At 35.7% G+C, this 21190-nt stretch overlaps 1 protein-coding gene across 1 annotated transcript in view; it reads right to left on the bottom strand.

The window, feature by feature from the left end:
- The window catches only part of LOC137669632 (connector enhancer of kinase suppressor of ras 2-like), a 196367-nt gene that overhangs the window by 77519 nt on the left and 97658 nt on the right, over positions 1-21190 (bottom strand). Inside the window, exons 6-8 of the mRNA XM_068411826.1 lie at positions 15734-15775; positions 11028-11147; positions 2382-2441 (exon numbers count right to left, since the gene is read on the bottom strand). Of these exons, the coding sequence (XP_068267927.1) occupies positions 2382-2441; positions 11028-11147; positions 15734-15775 (222 nt within the window). The remainder of the gene's footprint in view (positions 1-2381; positions 2442-11027; positions 11148-15733; positions 15776-21190) is intronic.

Raw genomic sequence — 21190 nt, 5'->3', positions numbered from 1 at the left:
GTACAAAACTAAACATGTAACAAAGATGTTTCTAGAATTCAATGTGAATACAAACTTGATTGCTTTAAACAGTGAATGAGCGGTGAGCAGGAAACTGAAGTAAACGCCACCGTTCGTAATGTTTAACTTCAGTTGATGTTAGCTGGCAAAGCAAAGGCCTGGGTCTTTCTCTTTTTAGCTCCTTTTCAGATTTTGATGAGTCTGAGCTAATTATCTTTTAAAATTAAACACTGACTCTGAGGTCAATTATCCCTTCAAAAGGAGTGAAAAATCAGTTTGCTGAAATACCAGAAATTAAGGGCCTTTGAAGCTGGTTTATCTGCACATGTGATTACACTTTTAGTAAAAACAACAAAAAGCAACTTCTTATGGTGGCGTCTTATCAAAAAATTTTGACACCCAAAGTTTAGTCAAAAATTTTAGTGGCTGGCAATTTAGTAACTCCTCCTGTGAATTTTAGTTATCTAAATATTTTCCCTACAAACTGCATTATGTTTCTAAAATGAATCCACAGTAAAAAAAGTGGATTAATTATAGCATGAGTAATTTAATCTATGAACAAAATCTGTGGCAACACAATCAAGATGGATCATTCATAAGTTTCAGGACTCAAGATACACATATGGTTATTTTAAGACTTCTTCACCCATATGGGCCAGCATACCACTGATGTATGCCAGCAAGTATTTACATCTTTGGCTAGCTGCACAGTGCTAATTTTATGTTCCTTGGGTGTCAGCATTACATAGTTTCAATATTAGCTTTATAAAATCTAAACTTGCAATTTATCCAGCTATACACTGTTAAACAGGTCCAAGACTGAATTAAAACAGTGACTAAAACACTATATGAAAAACAGAAGGGATGGGTCCTATTATGAAGTCTGTCATAGTAATTAGATTGCAGCAGTTGAAGTCAATTTATTTTTTTCAAATTTATAATTATGAATTGCAAGTTAAATAACAAGAAGGATGTTTAGAAGCTACTTTGTTATTCTTGTCACACTGTTTAGTTTTTCTGTGATCAATCATACTGATTTATGTGCTGCAGCATTTCTGTGTGCTTTTGGTTCAGATTTGCCTAACACTTCTGGGACTACAATGAAAATGATAATTAACACATTTTTCTTGGTCTCTTCTGTATTTTTACTACAAATGATGAAAAATATGAAAATACAATGGTGCTTAACTTGTCCTGATACAATTCTTTCCGGAATGGTTATTTTCATAAAAGAACTTTGTATACATCCTCACACAATAGTCATTTGGACTGTTAACTAACTTGGGTTTTTTAACATTGTCAAATCATCCATCCCCTTCCACTCATGTACCAAAATCTGTTTGCTCCTTTCCACATTTTCTCCATTCTTAGAGATAGTCCTGTCAGTAATTACTGCTAGCTTTGAAAACTTTCTAGTTCATCAAAGATTATTCTATAACCTGTCTGATATTGAATATAATATCTTAAGTTATCTTTCTCCATTACCCACGTTTTTTACATCCACCCGTACTGCTGATACTGTAACTATTTTAAAATTTATTATTTTACAATCTATTTTACTGAATTGCTTATACATACAGAAGCTGCTCATTTTCTATGAGTCAATCCTAGGACAGGCATCATCTTCAAAAGTCTAATTTTTCTAACATTCTTTTAAAATTATTTTGGTAATTAAAACAAAACAAAACAATACTATCCATTCTAAAAGGAAAAAAAGGACTTAGCAAAAAAGTATTGATTTTTGTGTAACGATATTTACTCACTGCATAAAGTAAGCTGACTGTACATATTAAGAGCTGCTCAGAGGAAAGCTACGCTTATCAGTAACTGCAACTTTGTGATTACTCTGGTCAATATAAACACCTGAGACAGATTTTTTTTTCCTGTTATATTATTTCTACTGTTCTGTTGACAGAAAAATACCTCTATTTTATATGAACCTGAACTGCCCCATGTTCTGAGAGTTTTATCTAAAGTTGAGAAAAAAAATTAAATACAACAGGTATTATTTTAGACTAATGATGATGCTCTTACATGAGAAAAATTTACTTAATATAAAGGAAAACACTTTTGTGCCAGAGAAAACATATATATGAACACTATTAGAAAGGTGTATTTGAAGAACCATTGAGGACAGACGTTCAAGATTTTCATTTTATTACATTATTAGTGACTTCATCATAGATATTTTTCTATGTCTGTTTTCAAGGGTTCCAAGATTTTACAAAGGTAATATGATATATGTACAGAAAAGATAAAGAAAAAAAGTATTAATAAAAAGTGTCTTGAATTAAAGCAAGTTTTCATATTACAAAATCACTGCAGATATAGAGAAAATACTTGTATGCATGATACAAGTCTTTTAGAATAAAGAACCTTACATTTTCAGTTGTTCCTGTGATTACATGTAGTCCATCATATGTTGATTTGATATACATTCCCTGAAAAAAGAGCAAGAAATGTAATTAACATTTGTAGGAAACAAATAATGTTTGCATGATAATTAAAATAGTATGTTTATTCCAGTTCAAGGACCATAACATTTGAACAGACTGGAAGGAGCCACGGTCAATTAACATTTGCAAATCCAAGTTAAACAAATATGTATCAAGACCCATTACAAACAGTACAGGTTTCTCACTTAATGCTTTTCTTTTATTCCAAACAGTTTTGGACAGAATTCAACACTGAGCATCAGCATAAAAGCCCATTTCTATTCAGTATTTTAAATATTTAACATGACCTCTTTTTATTACTAGTGACATAAGAGAAGTGTTGAAACTCAAACCAGAACAGGAATAGTGTTTAAACTCAAGTGCCCCATCTTCAGAGAGCTGCTGATTCAATAAAAATGAAGCCATAGCCTAACTGAGAAAAGACATGAGCCAGTGCTCATATTGCCGATTGATGGAGAAAAATGAGCTTGGTGAACTAATAGGAGCTTTGTAATTAGTCCAGCAAGAATTCTGCTTCAAGGAGGCAATTGACAAGGTACAGAGAGACAACCTAAGTAGGTACCTGTCTAGCTGTACACACACACAAGAGCCTAAAATGCCAGTGAGACTCAATCACTTGTATTCTTCCCTCTCCGCAGTAAGGTCATAGCTTCACGTCTCTCCATACAGTGTAGTTATCCATCATCTTCTGAAATCTAATTGGTACATTGTGCTGCTGATTCATTATTCTTTCAATAATTCTGCATCACCTTGTGCTGTCAAAAAGGAAGTTTAGAGCCCCCAGCAATAAGAAAGAACATTTTGTTCAGAGAAACCAATTTCAAGATTCCTGATCACTAATGAAGATCTTCAGGCTAGGTGTTCACACACCCATGCCCCCCTCACAATAAAAAAAAATATAAGGTAAAAATACTACAAAGGTAAGATCATATTGCTCTCTAGAACTGCCTAAATTGGAAGGGTATAGAGGAGATGGAGCTAAACTCTTCCTGAGAGTGCACAGTGGGAGGATGAGGAGCAAGGGACACAAGGTGGAACTCAATTGAAAAAAAAAAAAAAAAAAAAATTTATTTATTTATTTACCTTGAGGATGACAAACCACTGGAACAGGTTGGCAAGGCTGCTTTATAAGCGATGTCATTTGTGAAAACCAAAGATGTCCATATTAAATATTGAAAGTCTTGAAATCACTTTCATAAAATGTGATCAGTTGGAAGAAAGACGTTTCTGGGGAGTCTTCCACTATTTCTTTCTATACAGTTGGCTTAATTTTCTCAGTGTTTGCTGTTCTGTTATCTCTATGGTACCTTCAACTGTTACTGACAAATATCTGATTCTCTTTCTCTTTGCCAACTGGAAGCCATAAACAAGAGCACTAGATCATGAAAAGCCCTGAAGGTTCTCATTAGAAATGGGACATTGAGTTTCCATTAAAAGCCTTAGATGGATACTTAAATCCATCTAGCGTGTGTTACACTGGATCGCCACAGTGAACTTTTAGCCAGAACGTTACACAACAGTGCTGCATCCATCACAGAAGTTTGTTATTTTAATGCATAGTAGACCTCAGTAACACATTTCCAGCCACACTTTTAATATTAAATTTAATATCACAGTTCTAACATCCTACTTGTTTTGACAAGATTCATTCCCCACTTAACAAACCAACAGACTAAGACTTTTAAAGCCAAAAGAGAACATAGTGCTAAACTTTTCACTAAATTTTATCACATATTTCTTCATAAAGTTCATAGCCTCTTGTTAAGCTGTGTATTTTGGAAAAAATCAAATTACTATTTTATCTCTTAACATATGCCATCTGAGAGACATAAAACCTGACTAATCACTAAGAATCACCCTACAGTTTGCTATCTGCTCTTTCATCTTAGCTATTAATCTTTAAGAACAAAAAATATAAAAATAAACAATTTTAGTGAATGACTCATAGCCCTCAAATTATCCTAGATAGAGCTTCCATCCTTGTTTTCCCAAAAGAAAAATAAAGAAAGAGCTTGTTTCCTCTTGACCATTACAGTAGCACTGTATCTCCTTGACACATCTGTGTTACCTCAAAGCCTTGAAAGATTACATGCTATCTAAAAAATATTTATTCATTTTTTATTTTATACAATTCAGAATGCAAGGCATATTATATAAAAATGTGTATGTTACATATATATATTTTACATGTCTATCATACAAAATAATAGGTCCAAAAATATTTTTCCACTAAGGAGAAAGTTTTGAGTATAATACTCAAAATAAAATTGAAAGTATTCTTAAAAAGAACCCCCTGAAAAACATACACTGCTTCCGAAAATGGCTTTATTTAGTCTATGTCATCTGTTCTCAAGGCCCTGCTTGAAAGACAGGCCTTCAAATTGCTCTTTCCAACCCTGTAAAGACTTTTTCCTGAAAAAAAAAACCCATCCTTGATACACTGACTGCCGGCACTTGCCTATCCTTTTACAACAGCTAAAGCAGTGTCTAACACAGCGTGTACAGTTCAGTCCAGCTCTCAATTGCTTTCTGTGGTAGGAAGATTTTTAAAGGACAATTTATCCTCCAACATGAAAAGACGTTGACACTTAGAAAAATATTGTTTCTAAAGGACGCTCTGTGTCAACCCCACTTTAGTGACTGGTGTGCTTCATCCCCACCCCCATCCTCACTTTCCTTTTTAAAAATCAGCATTTGTAAAGAGAAAGACTAGAATCTCCAGGCATATTTTAAGCAGTGCTGGCACAGGCTAGCAGCACCACTCAAAAGTTTAAATTGCTCATATAGATACACAAAGTAGTTTATTGATATAAAGGAAAGGCTTTAAGGGGATCACTTTCATCAAACTTCCAGTGAAAAATGAAAATCGTCTACGCTGGTGTATAAGAAATACCCAAAGTTGCAAAACTTAGTCATTTAGAGAGCTGTTAGTTCTCTGAACCCAGAAAAAGCACACAAGTGTTCACAGCCTGAATTAGGCAAAAGAGCTGGACCTTGCTTTCAGTTTAATGGGCTATTGGCTGTTTTTGTTCATTGTTTCATTCTGTTCCCACTCATATAAGCATTTTTTATGGCTAATAAGACCCCCCAAAATTGAAATACATTCTGAAAATTTTTCTGTCAGATAACATAAGTTCCAGGCAAATACTGATTTAATACTGCAGTTGAAGAATTAAAGCAGCAAGTCTCTTTTCCCAAGCCCAGATATGAATAGCTAAGTAGATCCTGCTATGACAACTGCTAACACTTCTGGAACTGTTAGAAACAGTTATTTTGTTTACAATTATTTTCTATGTTACCTGTGGCGTTAAGCAGTCATATTGATTCAGCATATTCAAGAGTCGTTTTTTTCTGTAATAATGTATTTTTATATAAGCATAATCTTTAATTAACTTGTAAATTAATTTATTAAAAGAGGACCCACATGACCTTTGCAAAGTTTCTGTAAGCCGTTAAAAATAATCTGAAATAATTAGATTAACACACTAACAATTTTAGGACAGCCATGTGTATTTCCACAAAAAAGCTGCCTTCATATTCTACTTTTTCTTCTTGCATTCGCTTGCAATTCCTTTCTTGTAAAAATGGAAAAGATTGGCTTCCATTGCCTTAAATTACAAATTCCACATAAAGAGAAGTACTATTTGAAAGGGTAGCTGTACATTAGATAGATGAATAAACCGTAATAAAGAAAGACCTTTGCATCTGACAGCTTGTCTGATTTGTGTTTTTTTTTTTTCCTCCAATGATACACAGCCGGTCTTATAAAAAGATTTATTCCCACAATCTTTGCTTCCCTTAAATTCTTAAATGAAACAGGAAAAGTTCCCTCTGCAGAAAAATTAACAAAGCTGTGGATATAAGCAGTGCATATCTTAATTAAAGTGTGACAGGTTACGCTGTTTCTATTAGCAGTAGGAAGCTCAGACACAAGAGACAACAACAAAAAAAAAAGTGAAAGGAAGAGGAATAAAGTGATACTGCATTCCAGAAGCAAAACATTCCTCAGACATCAGAAGATACAAAACCAAACAATAACAACCCAACAGCCTGCCTGTTTAGAATCTCCTGCTTAAGAGTAATCATTAATCTCATCAAAGAAGATTAAAGTTGCACATTACACAGAACTATCTTTAAATATACGTACAGCACATCGAGTTCAGAAGATTAAAAAAAAAAAACTTTAGTCCAAAATAATACTGCCTCTAATACAAAAAAAATCTTCCACTGCTGACAATCCCTGATCATCCAAGAGCAGCAGGAGGAAAAAAACCCCAAACCTCAAAAAACCCCCCGTGCTTCCACGTTATGGACGGTCTCTATATCCATCATCTCAAATAAAACACTGGTTCCCTCAGCCTGCCTTTGTTTATCTGACAGCAAAACTCCTCCAAAGCTGGCTCTGGATTTAGTCTGAGCTAATTAATAGTAAGGTTTGCACAGCCTTTCACCTAGCCTCACCCTCAAGGATGTAGTAGCAAGCTTAGGAGCTGCATCTCTTCCCCTGCAAACAGTAACACAAACTTGCCTCAAGGGCCTATTGCTTATGCCGGGTCCATCAAGCCAAGAAATTTCAAGTGAGTGCTGCTGCACCAGCTTTGCCTCATCACGAAACAGAACTTGGTCTATGGACCTTGGAAAGATAATAAATTCCAGAGGAGCAGATTTTTCAAATATCACAATTTTGAGATGAATCTTGCCTTGTGCCGAGCAGTTGTGTGCACTGTCTAAAAATCAAAATCATGCCATAGTTTCATTTACCACAAGCTATTGTAACTTCAAAAGGAAGTTTACCGTGCAATGCAATGGAATGGAAATGTATCTTTCTCTAAGCAGAAAGAAAAGTAAATTTTAAAAAAGCATTTTTAAGTATAGAAATTATACAATTTCCTTTGTCATGCTACAGTATACAACACGAATAAGAAAGAATTGAAAAACTAAAAGCCAAGGAAGGGAATTTTCTTAAATCATGAAGTTATTTTATTCTTTTCTATTTCATAAAAACCTACATGTACGTTCTCTTTCTGTCAGAGCTCACAGTGGTTCTCACAGTCTAATACTTTTTTAGTACAGGAGTTTATTTCAAGTTTGTCAAATGAGTAGTTTGAAACAGTTTTGCCTTCTAGACATCTTATTCAGGCTGATCATGAGGTGCACTTCAGATGTGAATGGTATTACCATACTCAGTACTATGATTCAGGAGAAAAATTGTTTTACAATCTTTAAAGTTACTTGAAAATGAAATGGAAAATATATGGAGGGTGTTTTAGTATTTGAAAATTCAGTGGCTAAATAGGGAAAAGAAGGAAGCAATTTGACTGGTATGTGTGACTGGTACAGCTTGGGAAGGAATGGAAAGAGAGAGGAAAAAAAATCAGTATATTTCTGGAGGCCAGCAAATGCCTGCAGGGATTGGGATGCAAACACAATCATCAGAACTTGGAACGGAACCTAAAATGTGTGCTTCCCAATGCAAATTCTTCTGTCCAGCAAACTGCTATGAAACTACCAGCAGAGAGTGTGTTCTGGGGAATGCCTGAGATAAGACTATTTTTTAATAAAGCAGACTGAAAAAGAAGATACTTTAGAGAGGAAAAAAAAAGAAAAAGAAGACTGTTAAGCTCGTAAAAGCATGGACAGAAAGTCAGAAAGTGCTAGGACTGAAGGCACACATTCAAATGACTTACAGTCCCTTTGTGAAAACGCTTTATGACACAGAATTTATTTAAACAATTAAACACACAAACACTGCCCCACAGGAGTTCTGATTCTGTGTACTAACTGTATGGACTTGGACGTGAAAATTAATTCAGTTTATGTGTAAGCTTATGCATTGTCTATAGGATTTCTGGCTCATTTGTTGAAGGAATTAGAAGGCAGATAATAAAAGCAGTTTTGCAAATGGAGTTTTGAAAATAGAGAAAGACTCATAACTAAGTCAACTGAATATCATTCCAGATAACTGAATTCTTGCATAAATCTCAGTAACTTACAACACATTTTTCACCAATGGCAAATAATGGTGTTCATTTTCTAGGTGCCAAGCCTGTATGAAGCTGAAGCTAGAGTTCTTAGTATCTCTGAAAACCTTAGCGACACTTAAAATCAAGAAAGACTGTGTTTTAAACTTCTGCTATGAAAGTAAGAAGCGTTCTGAAAAATTGTATGGTAAGCTACTCCTGAGAAATAGATTTTTGGTGATTTTGACACAAATTGCTTTGTGCATTAGATTGCTATCCAAAAAAATAAAATTACAATATCATTTTCACAAGTGTGTTGTGAGGATGTATTAATTAGCATCTGTTAAGCACTCAGTAAGGCCATACAAAAAAGATATCTCACTATGAAATTAATAACTCAAGGGAATGCAGAGTTTAGCTGAAGTGTGGTAAATAAGACCTCAACCCCTACGCTGAATGATACGGATAAAAATGGAACTCTGAATACTTTCCGTTCAGTGAATAGCACTCATTTTTCTCTTGAATGGAGCAGAGATCCTGTGGAAAAAAACTGCTATACAATCATGAGAAAGCCATTTGTCATTCATTACTCTGTTCTATATTTGATTCTGATTAATGTTTTCTTTTCCTTTTCACATGACTTTTCTTTTATTCCCATTTATAGTCCTTTTTCATATTTTTTTCTAAACAGAACACAGTGTCAGCAAAATTGATTATAAGGAACCTTCCAACCTAACATGTTACAGCGCCTTCAAATTAGGCACAGAAAGCTCAGTCATTCACTGTGATTTCACTTCATCTGAAAAAAAAAAAAAGAAAAAAAATTGACGGGCAGTGTTGATTGCAGTATTTGTCTCATGTCCTCTGTCAGCAGTGCCCACTTACCGCAGTTTTGTTGGCTATAAACTTATGGGTACACTATGGATGGAGAACTGCATTGTTCTTCCACCCAGTGATAGAGTTTGATCTACTGCACTATTACAGCACAGGCCCTGTCTGCTTGATGTGCTCTTAGAAAAGAGGGCGGTCCAGAGGAAAGTGTGAACTACATGACAGGCCACAACAACACAGCGAACAACTCTCATCTTGGTCACTCATGCCTTCAAGGTTTAAAATGTACTCCGACACTTTATGATAAGCTGCTTAGAAAGTGTACCATTCATACCCAAGAACTCCTGAAAGACACCTGCCTGATACTGCACCATTAAATTTTCAGCTCACTATAGGACATGCCATTTTTGAAGCAGGCTACACTCTTTCTGTCCTCCACCACTTCTCCATCCTGTCCTAGATCTAGAGCTATCACTAAATGGGAAACACTAGCGATGCCAAGCCCTGCTTGATATGCTCCATCATCTCTGAGGAAAATACATCTTATCTGTGTTCATGTCCTCTTCAGCACTGACAGTGAACTTCCCTCTAAGCAGACCAGCAGAAATACATCACAGTTCTGGATAGAAGGGAAAGCCATCCAGAGATCGGACTGCCAGCATGCAGGATGTCGTAGTCTTCATGCAAGTCAAAAGCACGGACAGATTTACAGCATATACACTACACCAGCTGGAAATGATACTGATCTGTTATTTCCTGGATATCCCTGCACTAACCCAGAAATCAGATCAAGAGGGGAAACTGGGCCACAAAGGGAACACATTTGGCCACTGGGATACAGCAGCACAGCAAGCAAATTGTATCTGTCTTCAGGATTACATACTGGGCTGAGCATCTGTGATGCCACAGAATTAAAATTAAATGTGTTTTATGCAATTGTAGTGTTCTTTGTTGACTAAATCAGTCTAAGAATAAAGTAAACTTATGTAGTCATACAAAACCCCCTCGTTATTAGAATATATCATTCTCAATATGCATACCTCAAAATAATTATGCTTTTGTAACTTTGATGGGATTTGCATATGATGTTCATTGCTATTCAATGTCAGAACAAAGAGTAAGATATTGAAATAATACAAAACTAGCAGAGATTAATATAAATCTATAAATCACACTGAATTACAAACAAGAAACATTTTAATGATGTGACCTACCACTAATGCTGAGAAACTGGGATGGTCAGAATACACCTAACTCGTCTGCTCAGTGAACAATTTACAAATATAAGGGATTTATTTTTTTTCTGGGACAATACTTCTGAAAGTTTTATTTGAACTGAATCACTAGGGAGGCATATAACTATCTTTGTGCGAACCCCAGAAACATGCCCTCCACTAATCATTTTCAAAGCACAATAATTAATGTAATTTAGTTAATTTTATTTGTATATGTATGTATTTGTGGATTTCTTTGGTACATTCCAAAAACTGCAATATGACGATCAAAGGACTATAACTTTTCTTTAGCTGCTCATATAGTTACCAGTTGCATATGAAACGGTAAAATAGGTTTTAATTTTTTAAAAAAATTATAATCCCTATATTTAGATAAATGTTAATTAAACTACTTTCAGAAATCCAATTCAACTTACTAAGAAAGTAGAACACTGTATGAAAACACATTTTGATTTCTTGGTAAATTAAAAAAAGAAATCACCCTAAAGAACTGAGGCTTGTATTCTGCATTCTAACAGTCAACTTTAAACTGCTTTGCTACTTACCAAACCCTCACTGGGCATAATGCTGGTGAGATGAACTACCTCAAGATGTGCTGACTGTGACACCAGAGAATCAGATGAGAGCGAAATGATGTGGTCACAAATCCCAGACAAGGTTTTACACTACGAAGAAAAACAAGTCAATATAATTCCTCATATTAAACTGACACTACTAGCAAAGAAGTTCTTATTCTGAGAACTAACTGAGAATAAACAGATAATTTTACTTCTTAGCATTGTAAAAACTACAGGTATATGAAAGTCAAGAACAAGAGGTTAAGGGAACGGAAAATATCAATAAATGTCCAGAAAATGTACATGCATGTACAGTTTTTCTGATCAAAAGATTTTACTGTGCACTGAGAACATCTGTATATCTAAACTATCTTCTCCACTCCAACTGTATGCACTTTTTTAAAAAAAAAAAACACCTGATGAACTTCATCTTATCTGTCATTATAAAGTATCATTATAAATACAACGGAAGTCGAGTGAAATATGTAAAAATAAATGCCTTATACATCAACGTAACAACCTATTTTGGCTACCAAATAACGAGAGCAACCCTACCAACAGTAGAGAATTAGGTGAATTCTGCATTATACAACTTAGAAAATCTTTCTTTTGTTAAAAATTACACTGGCAGAAAAGTGCTGTAGTGAATCCATTTCCTGAAGTAAAATTCTTATGCATCTTTGAACACATCCATTAACTGATGTTCTAGATCACTACAACCACGCAATAATTTTGTTATCCTGCCTTCCAGCTAAAGATCTCAGAATCTTAATGCCAATCCACACGAATGCCTTCGAAGCAGGAATCCCATTGCACAGATGGCAACAGTGATACTGACAGACTAAACCTGTCCACCAAAGGCAAACAGCAAGGCTGTGGATCAGAAAGAAGCTGATCTGTACTCTCAGAAAATCTTCATGTGTAAAGATTTGTTTCCAAGTTCGTATGTGTTGCTTAAAGTGTTCCTTCAAAAAGACTATGCCTAAAAATATTTGAACTTAATCTGAAAGCATTCATTTAGATTAATTTCAGAATGGTCTTCTGGTCAAAGTTGTGCATCTATAGAGTGCATGCATCTATTTTCCTTTGGGGAGTATACTCTCATTTTCCCTAATTACAGCAAATTCTGGTGAAATCCCTTAAGGGGAGTTTTATTTCAGACATTTGCAAAAGCATGAGGATTTCTAACATCTCTTTTGACACTATACATATAAGTTAAACAAAAGAAGTTGTCACAATGAATAAACTAACTGACTGAATTTATAGATTATATTTCCATTCACTGTATAGTTACTCATCTGGAAATCCAAGTACAGCTCTGGAGTACTGGATGTGGCATGTGTATTTTGTACCAGCTGAAAGACGCAAAGCATCCCATTCAGGTGTGCATGACTGCATCTAAAGGTCACCAAACCCCAGAAATATTTCTAGCAGTTTCAGTTTTGGGCCAGAATCCCTAAACAAAACTTTAGGTTTTGTCTTCTCCCACCAGAGATACAGAAACTGGCTTGCTCAAAACATGTTCTGTACTGCTGTTCGACATATGAACCGATGGTCTGTGAGTATATTCTTTCATCCAGCTTTTGAATTAGTCAAATCAAAATATTACTATGATTTCAAGCTGAGGTCCTCTCTTACACCTTAACGTTTAAGATCATATGTACATATTAGATGTAGACTAAATCCCAGAGACACCGCTTTCTACTTTCTGATGTAATGTTTTAACTTTACAGTTGTCACATGCAAATGCTTTTTCAGTAAATAAACTTTGGAATGAAATATACAGCAAACAAGTTTTCAATCAAATTTACTCTCACAAATCTTTAAGATCTCCCCATGATTCAGAAAGTCAACTAAAATCTGTGTAGGATTTTAGCACCAGGAAAATATTCAATAAAATTATTTTAGAATAATTAAAAATATCAGTTTGCTGGAAAAGTAGATCAGGAGATACAAGAGAGGCCTGACACCAGTTGTGAATAATGCCAAGATAGGATAAATAGGAGCGACTGAGCAGTTTGTGAATAATAGCACAAGGTCAGGAAGTAACGTTTGATATGGCACTACCAATATGAGATGATACATTAACATATGCTAAAGTATTTCTGGCATAAAAAAACAGAAAGGAATAATGTCTTGCGTACAACAAACCCTCAGAGAAGCCAAGTGCCTGCGCTCCAGGTGGCGCAGTACTACCGCACTTAAGAAAATCTCAAACAAAAATGGGCTCTTCCAGCAGTTCAGTACCTGTTGCAGAGGAACCCTACACACAATTTTACAGGCTGTCAACACCTAAACCCATTTCTTACATTTCTCTCAATGGGCCAGGACAAGAAGAGGATCTCTAGGAAACCGCTGAGTCTTGAACAAGTCATATGAACTTAAATGTCACAAAGTATTTTTAGTATGGCAGCCACTGCTGGGTCGGTACACTGAGTATAAGTTAATAATCTATATTTACTGCCAAGAGAAAGAACAACCAGCAGGTTGTAATTTTTAGTTATCATAGGTATACTGTATTAGCCTAAAGAACTGATGCAGTCCTGATAACCACATTTTGCTGAACAGATATAAAAAAAAGAATCCTGACTCTCAGACATTCAGGTTAGGTGATCCTGAAGATCAATTCTTCATAATTTATCTTTTCCCGTAACACCTGAGTTGCAGAGTAGACACAGCCCAGTTATACAACTAGTGAGGGAACGGCAACTGTGCACTGGCACTCACATCGTCTGAGCATACACTGCCCTAATGTGGAGCTCTTCCAAACAAATCTACACCTCAGTGAATCTCTCCAGTAACCAGCAAAGAAAGACAATCATGGATCATCATTTTATAAATCTGTCTTTATTTCTAAGTATATCTTTCTTAATATCTTTCAGAAATAAAACACCATGTGGTGTTTAAGAGTTATAGATTCTACCTCTTTCAAATGTAAAATTTTACTTTAGAGTATCACAATTATTTTTCTTGAGTATTTTCTTTAATTTAATTTAGTTTTTATTTTTTAGAAATAAAATTACCATAAAAGAAATGAACAATTTACAAATTATTCTTGAATTCAGTATCCTTGAAGTAATTATTATTTTTTTTGATATGGTGTGAGAAAGATGGTGATTCTTCTCACTTCACCCAGAGTTACAATGATAAACAGGTTGATTCTCAGAGCCTGGATGCTCTGGATCAGGTGATTTTGCTCAGGCTACGACAAATTCTACTGCGTTGGGATCCAGGCTCTTTAAGGTTCATCACACTTTCACTGCTGAGCCTATGGAATACTTAAAAGTGGAACCTTTTCTCTCTTCTCTTTTTCCTTTTTCAGGCTTCCAGCCAGAACAGGTAGAAAAGTCAAAAGTAACATTCCTGCTAAAGATGTATTTCTAGAAGTCATGTGCAGTTAGAATAGTGGGTTAAAAGATGTGTATATATATATATATATACACACACACACACTCCAAAACCCAGAAGATTTCAGGTGCTTTTAGTTCTTTTCAGAATCTGGTTTGCAACTGTAAGCTTTTTTTTAAAAAGTCACTGCATGCTTTCTGAATTTAACAGCACATCAATGTTTTACAACAGATTTTAATCCCCGCTGGAAGCACAGTATGTGTAAAAGGCTTAAAAAAAAAAAAAAAAAAAAAGAAAAGAGTCAGGCACTTGGTTAGAGCTTGTCAAAAGCTTATCTGAACTTGTAAATCCTTTGAGACTTCCCTTCCACCATAGGTTTTAACCCTATTTTGGTGTCAGTACAAGTTTTCAGTGCTGGTACCAGGAAAACATAAAGTATTTGAACTTAAAGGCTTATCTAATCAATACATTTGTATAAGATTCTTTCATTCCCCTTTGTCATTAGATTTTTTTGAGTGCTGAAGGCACAAAGTCTGACAACCAGTGCAGCTAGCAATGCACCAGGTCTGATGTATCCATTGCTGGAATTCCATGCCAGCAACCCTAGTAAGAGTATTACACTAGTAAGAGTGCTGTGAAGCTTCCAAAACAATCTAAGAACAATAATTATGTGTTTGTAATTAACTGTAGATATAACAGAGAGCATTACTCCAGGGAACTGTGTGAGAGGGGAGAGCGAGAGGGAGTATCTGACCTTGCCTGCTAAAATAAACAAGCATAAGTTAGGGAATGCCAGAAGAAAGCTGATTCTTAAGCCTTAAATTTGAAAGCCTTCCAATTTAGGAAAGAGTAAAAAGGCTTGGTAGGAATGGTTCTTAAGTGAATGACACCATCTTCCATAAGCCTCCAATATTCAGATAAACTGGAAATAATATCTTCGGTGAAAAATTATTTTGTTAATATTGTTTGGGTAGCATCTCTCCATTTCTTTACATTGATGTAAAAAAAAAAAGATATTGAGTGTTAAATCTAGAGTACTAGGGCAGTCATTAAACTGGCTGGTAGGAGGCACAACTAACTTGCACTAAATAGGTTTCAGGGGTTCAGAAAACAGGTAAGCTGATATCTCCCTTGCTGGTCTTGAAAATAAATTTTAACCTTTTAACTACTTGATCTTATTTATGAAAACTTTAACTTTTAGCCACTGATATAATTAATCAGAAGTCGTGTGAAATAGTAAGGAACTTTATTTTCCTATGGTAGCTTTCTTTTTTTTAAAAAAAAAATCATTTAAGTGGATGGGGTAGGATTAGAGAATACCAAAGCAGGATACTTAGATTACTTACCACATGAAGAATTTTATTTTCTGTTTCATACACTGTACAATCCTGTGGTAAAATAAAACAAAAACAATTAATGTAGGTTATTTTAAATTTCCTATTAAGAAAGAGAATAATGCTTTATGCTGATAACTATCTCTTATAGATGTACCTGTAAAGACAAATGATCTCTTGACTTTTGTCATGTCCAAAAGGTTACTTTACAGTCTTAGGAAACTTGACTTCTCTTGTACCTGGTTAACCTCAGGGATCTATTCTTCCCTTTACAGCCATGAAACTCTCATGCTCAATACTAACAATAATATAAATGTAAGACAGAGGTAACAGATTCATGATAGTAAGAAAAAAGTAAGTGAATATCATTTATCTGGCATATCAGAATTTCAATGATGTTCAAAGTGAGAGATACATTGCCCAGCCTAAAGTCAGGCAGAATGTTTGTTCGCTGTTCTAGAAGTTGTGTGGGGAGCAGACAGTTGTGTCAGACCTATCACTAGGTAGATTGTGTTACTATAAAGCATGGGAAGGAAGAATAAACAGAATATTGTGACAACAACTACAATGCTAAAGATGTTAAACATGGTGTGTCCACACTGTCAGTTTGGATCTCTGTCTTTTGCTTCAAGGCCCGGATTGTCTACACCTTCCACAAGGGACAAGAAGTGGTCCCATCTCTTGAGAGAAGTCACATAACCGCTCTAGCTTTGGACTTGGGAAGGCACAAGCCACACCAAAAAGGGATGAGAAAGGACACGGGCTTGCTCATGTTGAGCACTGGTCCAGGGATATCCAGGGGGTTTCACTGCCTCAAGGCCTCCCAAAGAACAACTCCATCCCAGCTTTCCATTACACATTGCTATTAACCAATTTAAAGTAGGCCTGAAAAACAATATTCCTGATCAACCTCTTCATTTGCTTAAGATGTGTAACTTCTAGAGCAGTCATTTTCCTATTTTAGTTATCAATTTAAGAATAATAGATCTTCTCACTACATAACTTAAGAGCCGTTACTCCCTTAACTTGCATTTTGATTTAGTGATATTACAGTGACTAGAATATTACTTTTCCTTCATGAAACAAAGCATACAAATTCCTAAAAGAGATCTACTGCCTCTACTGCTTTTTAATGTTTTGAAGATTTCCTCAGTACAATCCTCTATAAAGCAAGGCACAGTCGTGACAGGACAGTATTTAACTCTTCCCTACAGGAGAGGGCCCAAGTGCGCGAAGGCAGCTCTGCCCCACCAGTCAGCACTCCCGATCACCACACCGGCTCTCAAGCTATATTTTACTAAAACATAAAATTGAAAGGAAAATACAGAAAATTCAAATTTGCCAGACAGGCTGAGATTAGAATAGACTCCCCAAAAGCCTTGGTCACCTCTGAGGCCAGCCGCAGCCAGGGCCTGCAGCCCCCACAGCCCCAGAGCTCCAGAACCTTCCGCCACTGGCACAAGGCAGGCAGCCCACCACACTCCTAACCCAGTCAGCACCGGCCTGCGACAGCTATCTGTCATCAAAGGGGTGCTTTTCTGTAACAAAACCTGAGGAGAAAATATGTCTGAGGCATCCAGGCATCTCCCTGTGTTCAGGGAGACTGACAGCCTGACCCCGTGGCTGGCGGGAATCCCAGAGCCCTGTGAGGGAGGGAGCGAAGAGGCCGCCACAAAACACACTGAGGACCAGGCAGGGTGGGATCCTCGCCTCGCCAGGGGCCTCCTTTATCATAGGAATCTTGTTTATAAAGCCATACTGGCACTGATTATTTACATTTAAGTGAATTAATAGTTAATAACAGAAAAATTATGTCGGAAAATTGCTAAATACTTCTCCAAGTACTATGTCACATTTGCAGGAAGCTTTCTACAAAGCAACATAAGGATTTCAGGACATATTTTTAAGGATGAGGATATGACAAGTAAAAAAAATGTCTTGTTTATTTGTCTTTTTTCCTTGAATAAGTTTTCACGTAAAATTTAACTTACTGATATACCTAAAAGATCCCCTCAAGTAACCTAGGATTCCCTGTAGTTCTCAATATTTCCTTTTTCCTGGATCTGAACATGTTAGCAATAACAGCTAATTGCTTTAAACTTCCCATAAAATAATTCCAACATCCTCACTCCCATTTGCTCTACAAGTAAATTAGCTATAGGATCGGCTTAGGCTGTGGTGCTCTTTGTGACAGAAATAGCAGCTAACTGGCAGATCTCTGCTCCTCTTGGCCAGCAGCTCCAATCCTGGGCTGTGTCCCATCACTGAGGCCATGGCCAGCTCTCGAACCTTCTTCCTGAGGTGCTGCTTCGAGGACCTTGTCCCTCACCCGTCTGAGGCTGCTGCAGAGCAGTTTTGGCCTGTCCGAGCCACTCAGCCCTGGGTGCCGGCATGGAGAACAGGTAACCATCACACCCTGAGCTCTGAGGGTCATATTTATTTTGGAGGATTGGCATCTTTGTAGAGAAATTCATTTCTAAGTGAATACAGTTTAAAGAATATTGTTACAGAACAAGAAAGTTAAAATCACAAGACTCTGAGTGCAAAGGAACACAGAGAAAAATTTATATTAGCATTTCATGGTCAAGTATCCCTTTGATCTTTCTTCTGTATTCATACTGTTATTTTTACACCACAAAAAAAAGAATTCAATTAGTCAGTTTGGTTGGCAATGCCCAAGGCAGTTTTTCCTACAAGTCTTGCACGCTTTAAACAGCACATCCACCATCTCCTTTTAACCCTCCAAGTACCAAGAGAACAACATGATCACAGCAGGGCTTACAGCTTGACTTCAGAGCTAATGCTCCTTTTTAAATTATTCCTTTAATTTCTGTGCTAGATTACAATATAAGCTTCATTCTGAACAAACTTAATTACTTCAGGTCAAAAAATAGAGACTTATGTATAGTCAAACTAAAATTTTACTGTTTTGTAGGGCAGAATTAATGTTAGCTATACTTATGTTGCACATTCAAGATTACATTAGCATTAAAAATGTTAATGGCTTTGGGATTCCTTCCAAAATAGATGTGTATTGACTTTTTAAATACATCAGTCTAGTTTAACTGAGAGGTTAAAAGCACTTGCAATATTATACTAAAATATTAAGATATGTAGGTCACTATTCTTCTGATTTATTTTTCTCTGATACATAGCAATGCACTAGGGATCTCATTTAAAAAAAAATCTTCCAGGACTAACATTTATAGAATTTTGATCTATTTTTCTTAGAAAATAGATGCTAGTTATAGTGATATTCTTCCTCATTCTCCATAACCAAGATGACATGTTAAAAATGTTTTTTCTTAGAGTTTAAAAAACTCTTAAAAAAATTAGTAGCTGCATTCTATTTCCTCTCTGTAAAATGGTAAAATAGAGGAATTACAAAAATAGTCAGAGCAGCAATATTACACACAAGCCAGCTTCTGCACTATCCAGAACATCCTACCTTTCAAAGGTACGGTACACCTTCATAACTCTGATAAAGTAAAACAGCATTCTTTTGAATATTCATAAAGAGAAAAAGTCAGCAGGACTTGTGCTCAGCCATACTGTATTCATAATTTTAGTTTATAATTCCAAAAGAAAAAAATGCAAGTACTACTGAAATTTGCAGATAAAGCATGTTTTATGAAAAGTCTTGAGGACAGTTAACTAACCCATAAAAACACTAATACATGTAAAATATTTAGTTAATTAACTTAGTACAATAAAATAGCATGGGTTAAGTCAACTACTGAAAAGAAACAGAGACCCTATAAAGGAGCAGCTCAGTAGAGAACATAAACCCTTGGGGTTTTTGCCAGTTGAATGTCATTTCCCAATATAACACTGCGGTAAAGATCTACTGCAGCCTTTGAATAGTGGATATGACAAAATGATATTTAAAATATATTGCTTACATACATAAAAATCAAACACTCTTCTGGAATTCATACATTAAAAAGAATGAGACTGAAATTAGGCAAATATACCCTGGTAAATACACTGAAGTAACTTATTTCACTTGTTTAATTAAGGTAAAGATTCGATTGTAATCTATATTTAGAAAACAGTGAACAGATGTTTGATAACAAAATGTTCTTTAGAAAATGCAAGCAAAATAAGATTGAGGGGCTGAAAGCTGACGTCTGCAAAGTTCAACCTGAAAATAACACCCACGTTTTTAACGGCAGTTGCTGAACCACAGAATAATTCAGGCGGAAGGGACCTGTGGAGGTTATCTACTCCAACCACCAGCTCAGAGGAGGGCTGGTTTAAAAGTTAGACCAGGTACAGGCAACTACTAAGAAACAACCATTCCTATCAATAGCAGTATGAACTAGATAGCTTTAAAAAACATATACTTCATCTTAAACACAAAGAATTTGACTAAAAACAGGGTAAAAATCTGTGATATGGTCTCTGAATTTATGTCAGTGAGGTCAATTAACATTAATAAATGGGAAAATAAGCAACATTTTGTTTGGCTTTTGTTGGAAAAGTTAGCCTGAGTTGTGCTGACATTCTTTGGTAAGACACAGACCGACTTCTTGTTTACAGAATGTTTGTTCATGCAGTTTAATGCATGTATCAAAAGCATCTATCAGAAGTTTAAACATCTCTGACATAAGCAGGAAAAAAAAATAATCAGAAAACCAACTTCTGCTAGAACTAGTGAACTCTTTCTACTCAATGAAATATTAACCAATGGCTACATTTTATGAAGAAAATTTTGAACCAACTTCCAAACCTATTCTTCCCCAGCTATTCCACTTATTGTTCCCCAAGGGTAGCCTTGACACTATAGCATGACCAAATCCAAATTCAGTTAGATTAGTCTGGTGGATTCATTTTAAGAGCAAAAATGAGAGCTACTTTACCTTGAAGGTAGAGCTATACTTCAAAATTAAGTCAACAGATTGCTCAGACGTTTGCAATACTCTGATCTAACATGGTTTTTTTGCACATTATTGTCAACACATTTTGATGGGACACTGCGCCTCAAAACAGGGATGTTTCTGCAGCTTTCTGCATAATGCTATTATTTTATAGTTTCCCTACTTATTTTAGTGAAGGTGAGATTATGAGGGATAAGAAAACTGAGTAGAATAAAGCACATATCCAAGCATAAATAGACAGGTATAAAACTCCTCTAGAACTAGAGAATAAACTTCAGTGTTCTTATAACCAGTATGAGAAGATACTGTTTAGAGATAAACAAGTGACTGCTTATTCATCATAGCATTTACATGGTATGTAAATAACAATACCCAACATCGTAGTTCATCCATTTGGTTTAAATTTTGAACGAAGATCTCATCTTCACACTCACACAGAGAATATGACCTAAAAGCTAAAAAATCTGCTTCCTTCTTAGAAATAAGAGTATGTCATTTAGATACGTACAGTACATCCTAGCAAGAAGATTCATAAGCAGTGTCCATATTAAACTAAATTACATAGTAATGCCCCCGATTTAGCTGGAAG

The sequence above is a fragment of the Nyctibius grandis genome, chromosome 13 (genome assembly GCF_013368605.1).
Source record: "Nyctibius grandis isolate bNycGra1 chromosome 13, bNycGra1.pri, whole genome shotgun sequence".
NCBI classification, from domain to species: Eukaryota; Metazoa; Chordata; class Aves; order Nyctibiiformes; family Nyctibiidae; genus Nyctibius; species Nyctibius grandis.
The sequence above is the reverse complement of the archived record's forward strand: the minus strand, read 5'-3'. Positions and strand labels throughout refer to the sequence as shown.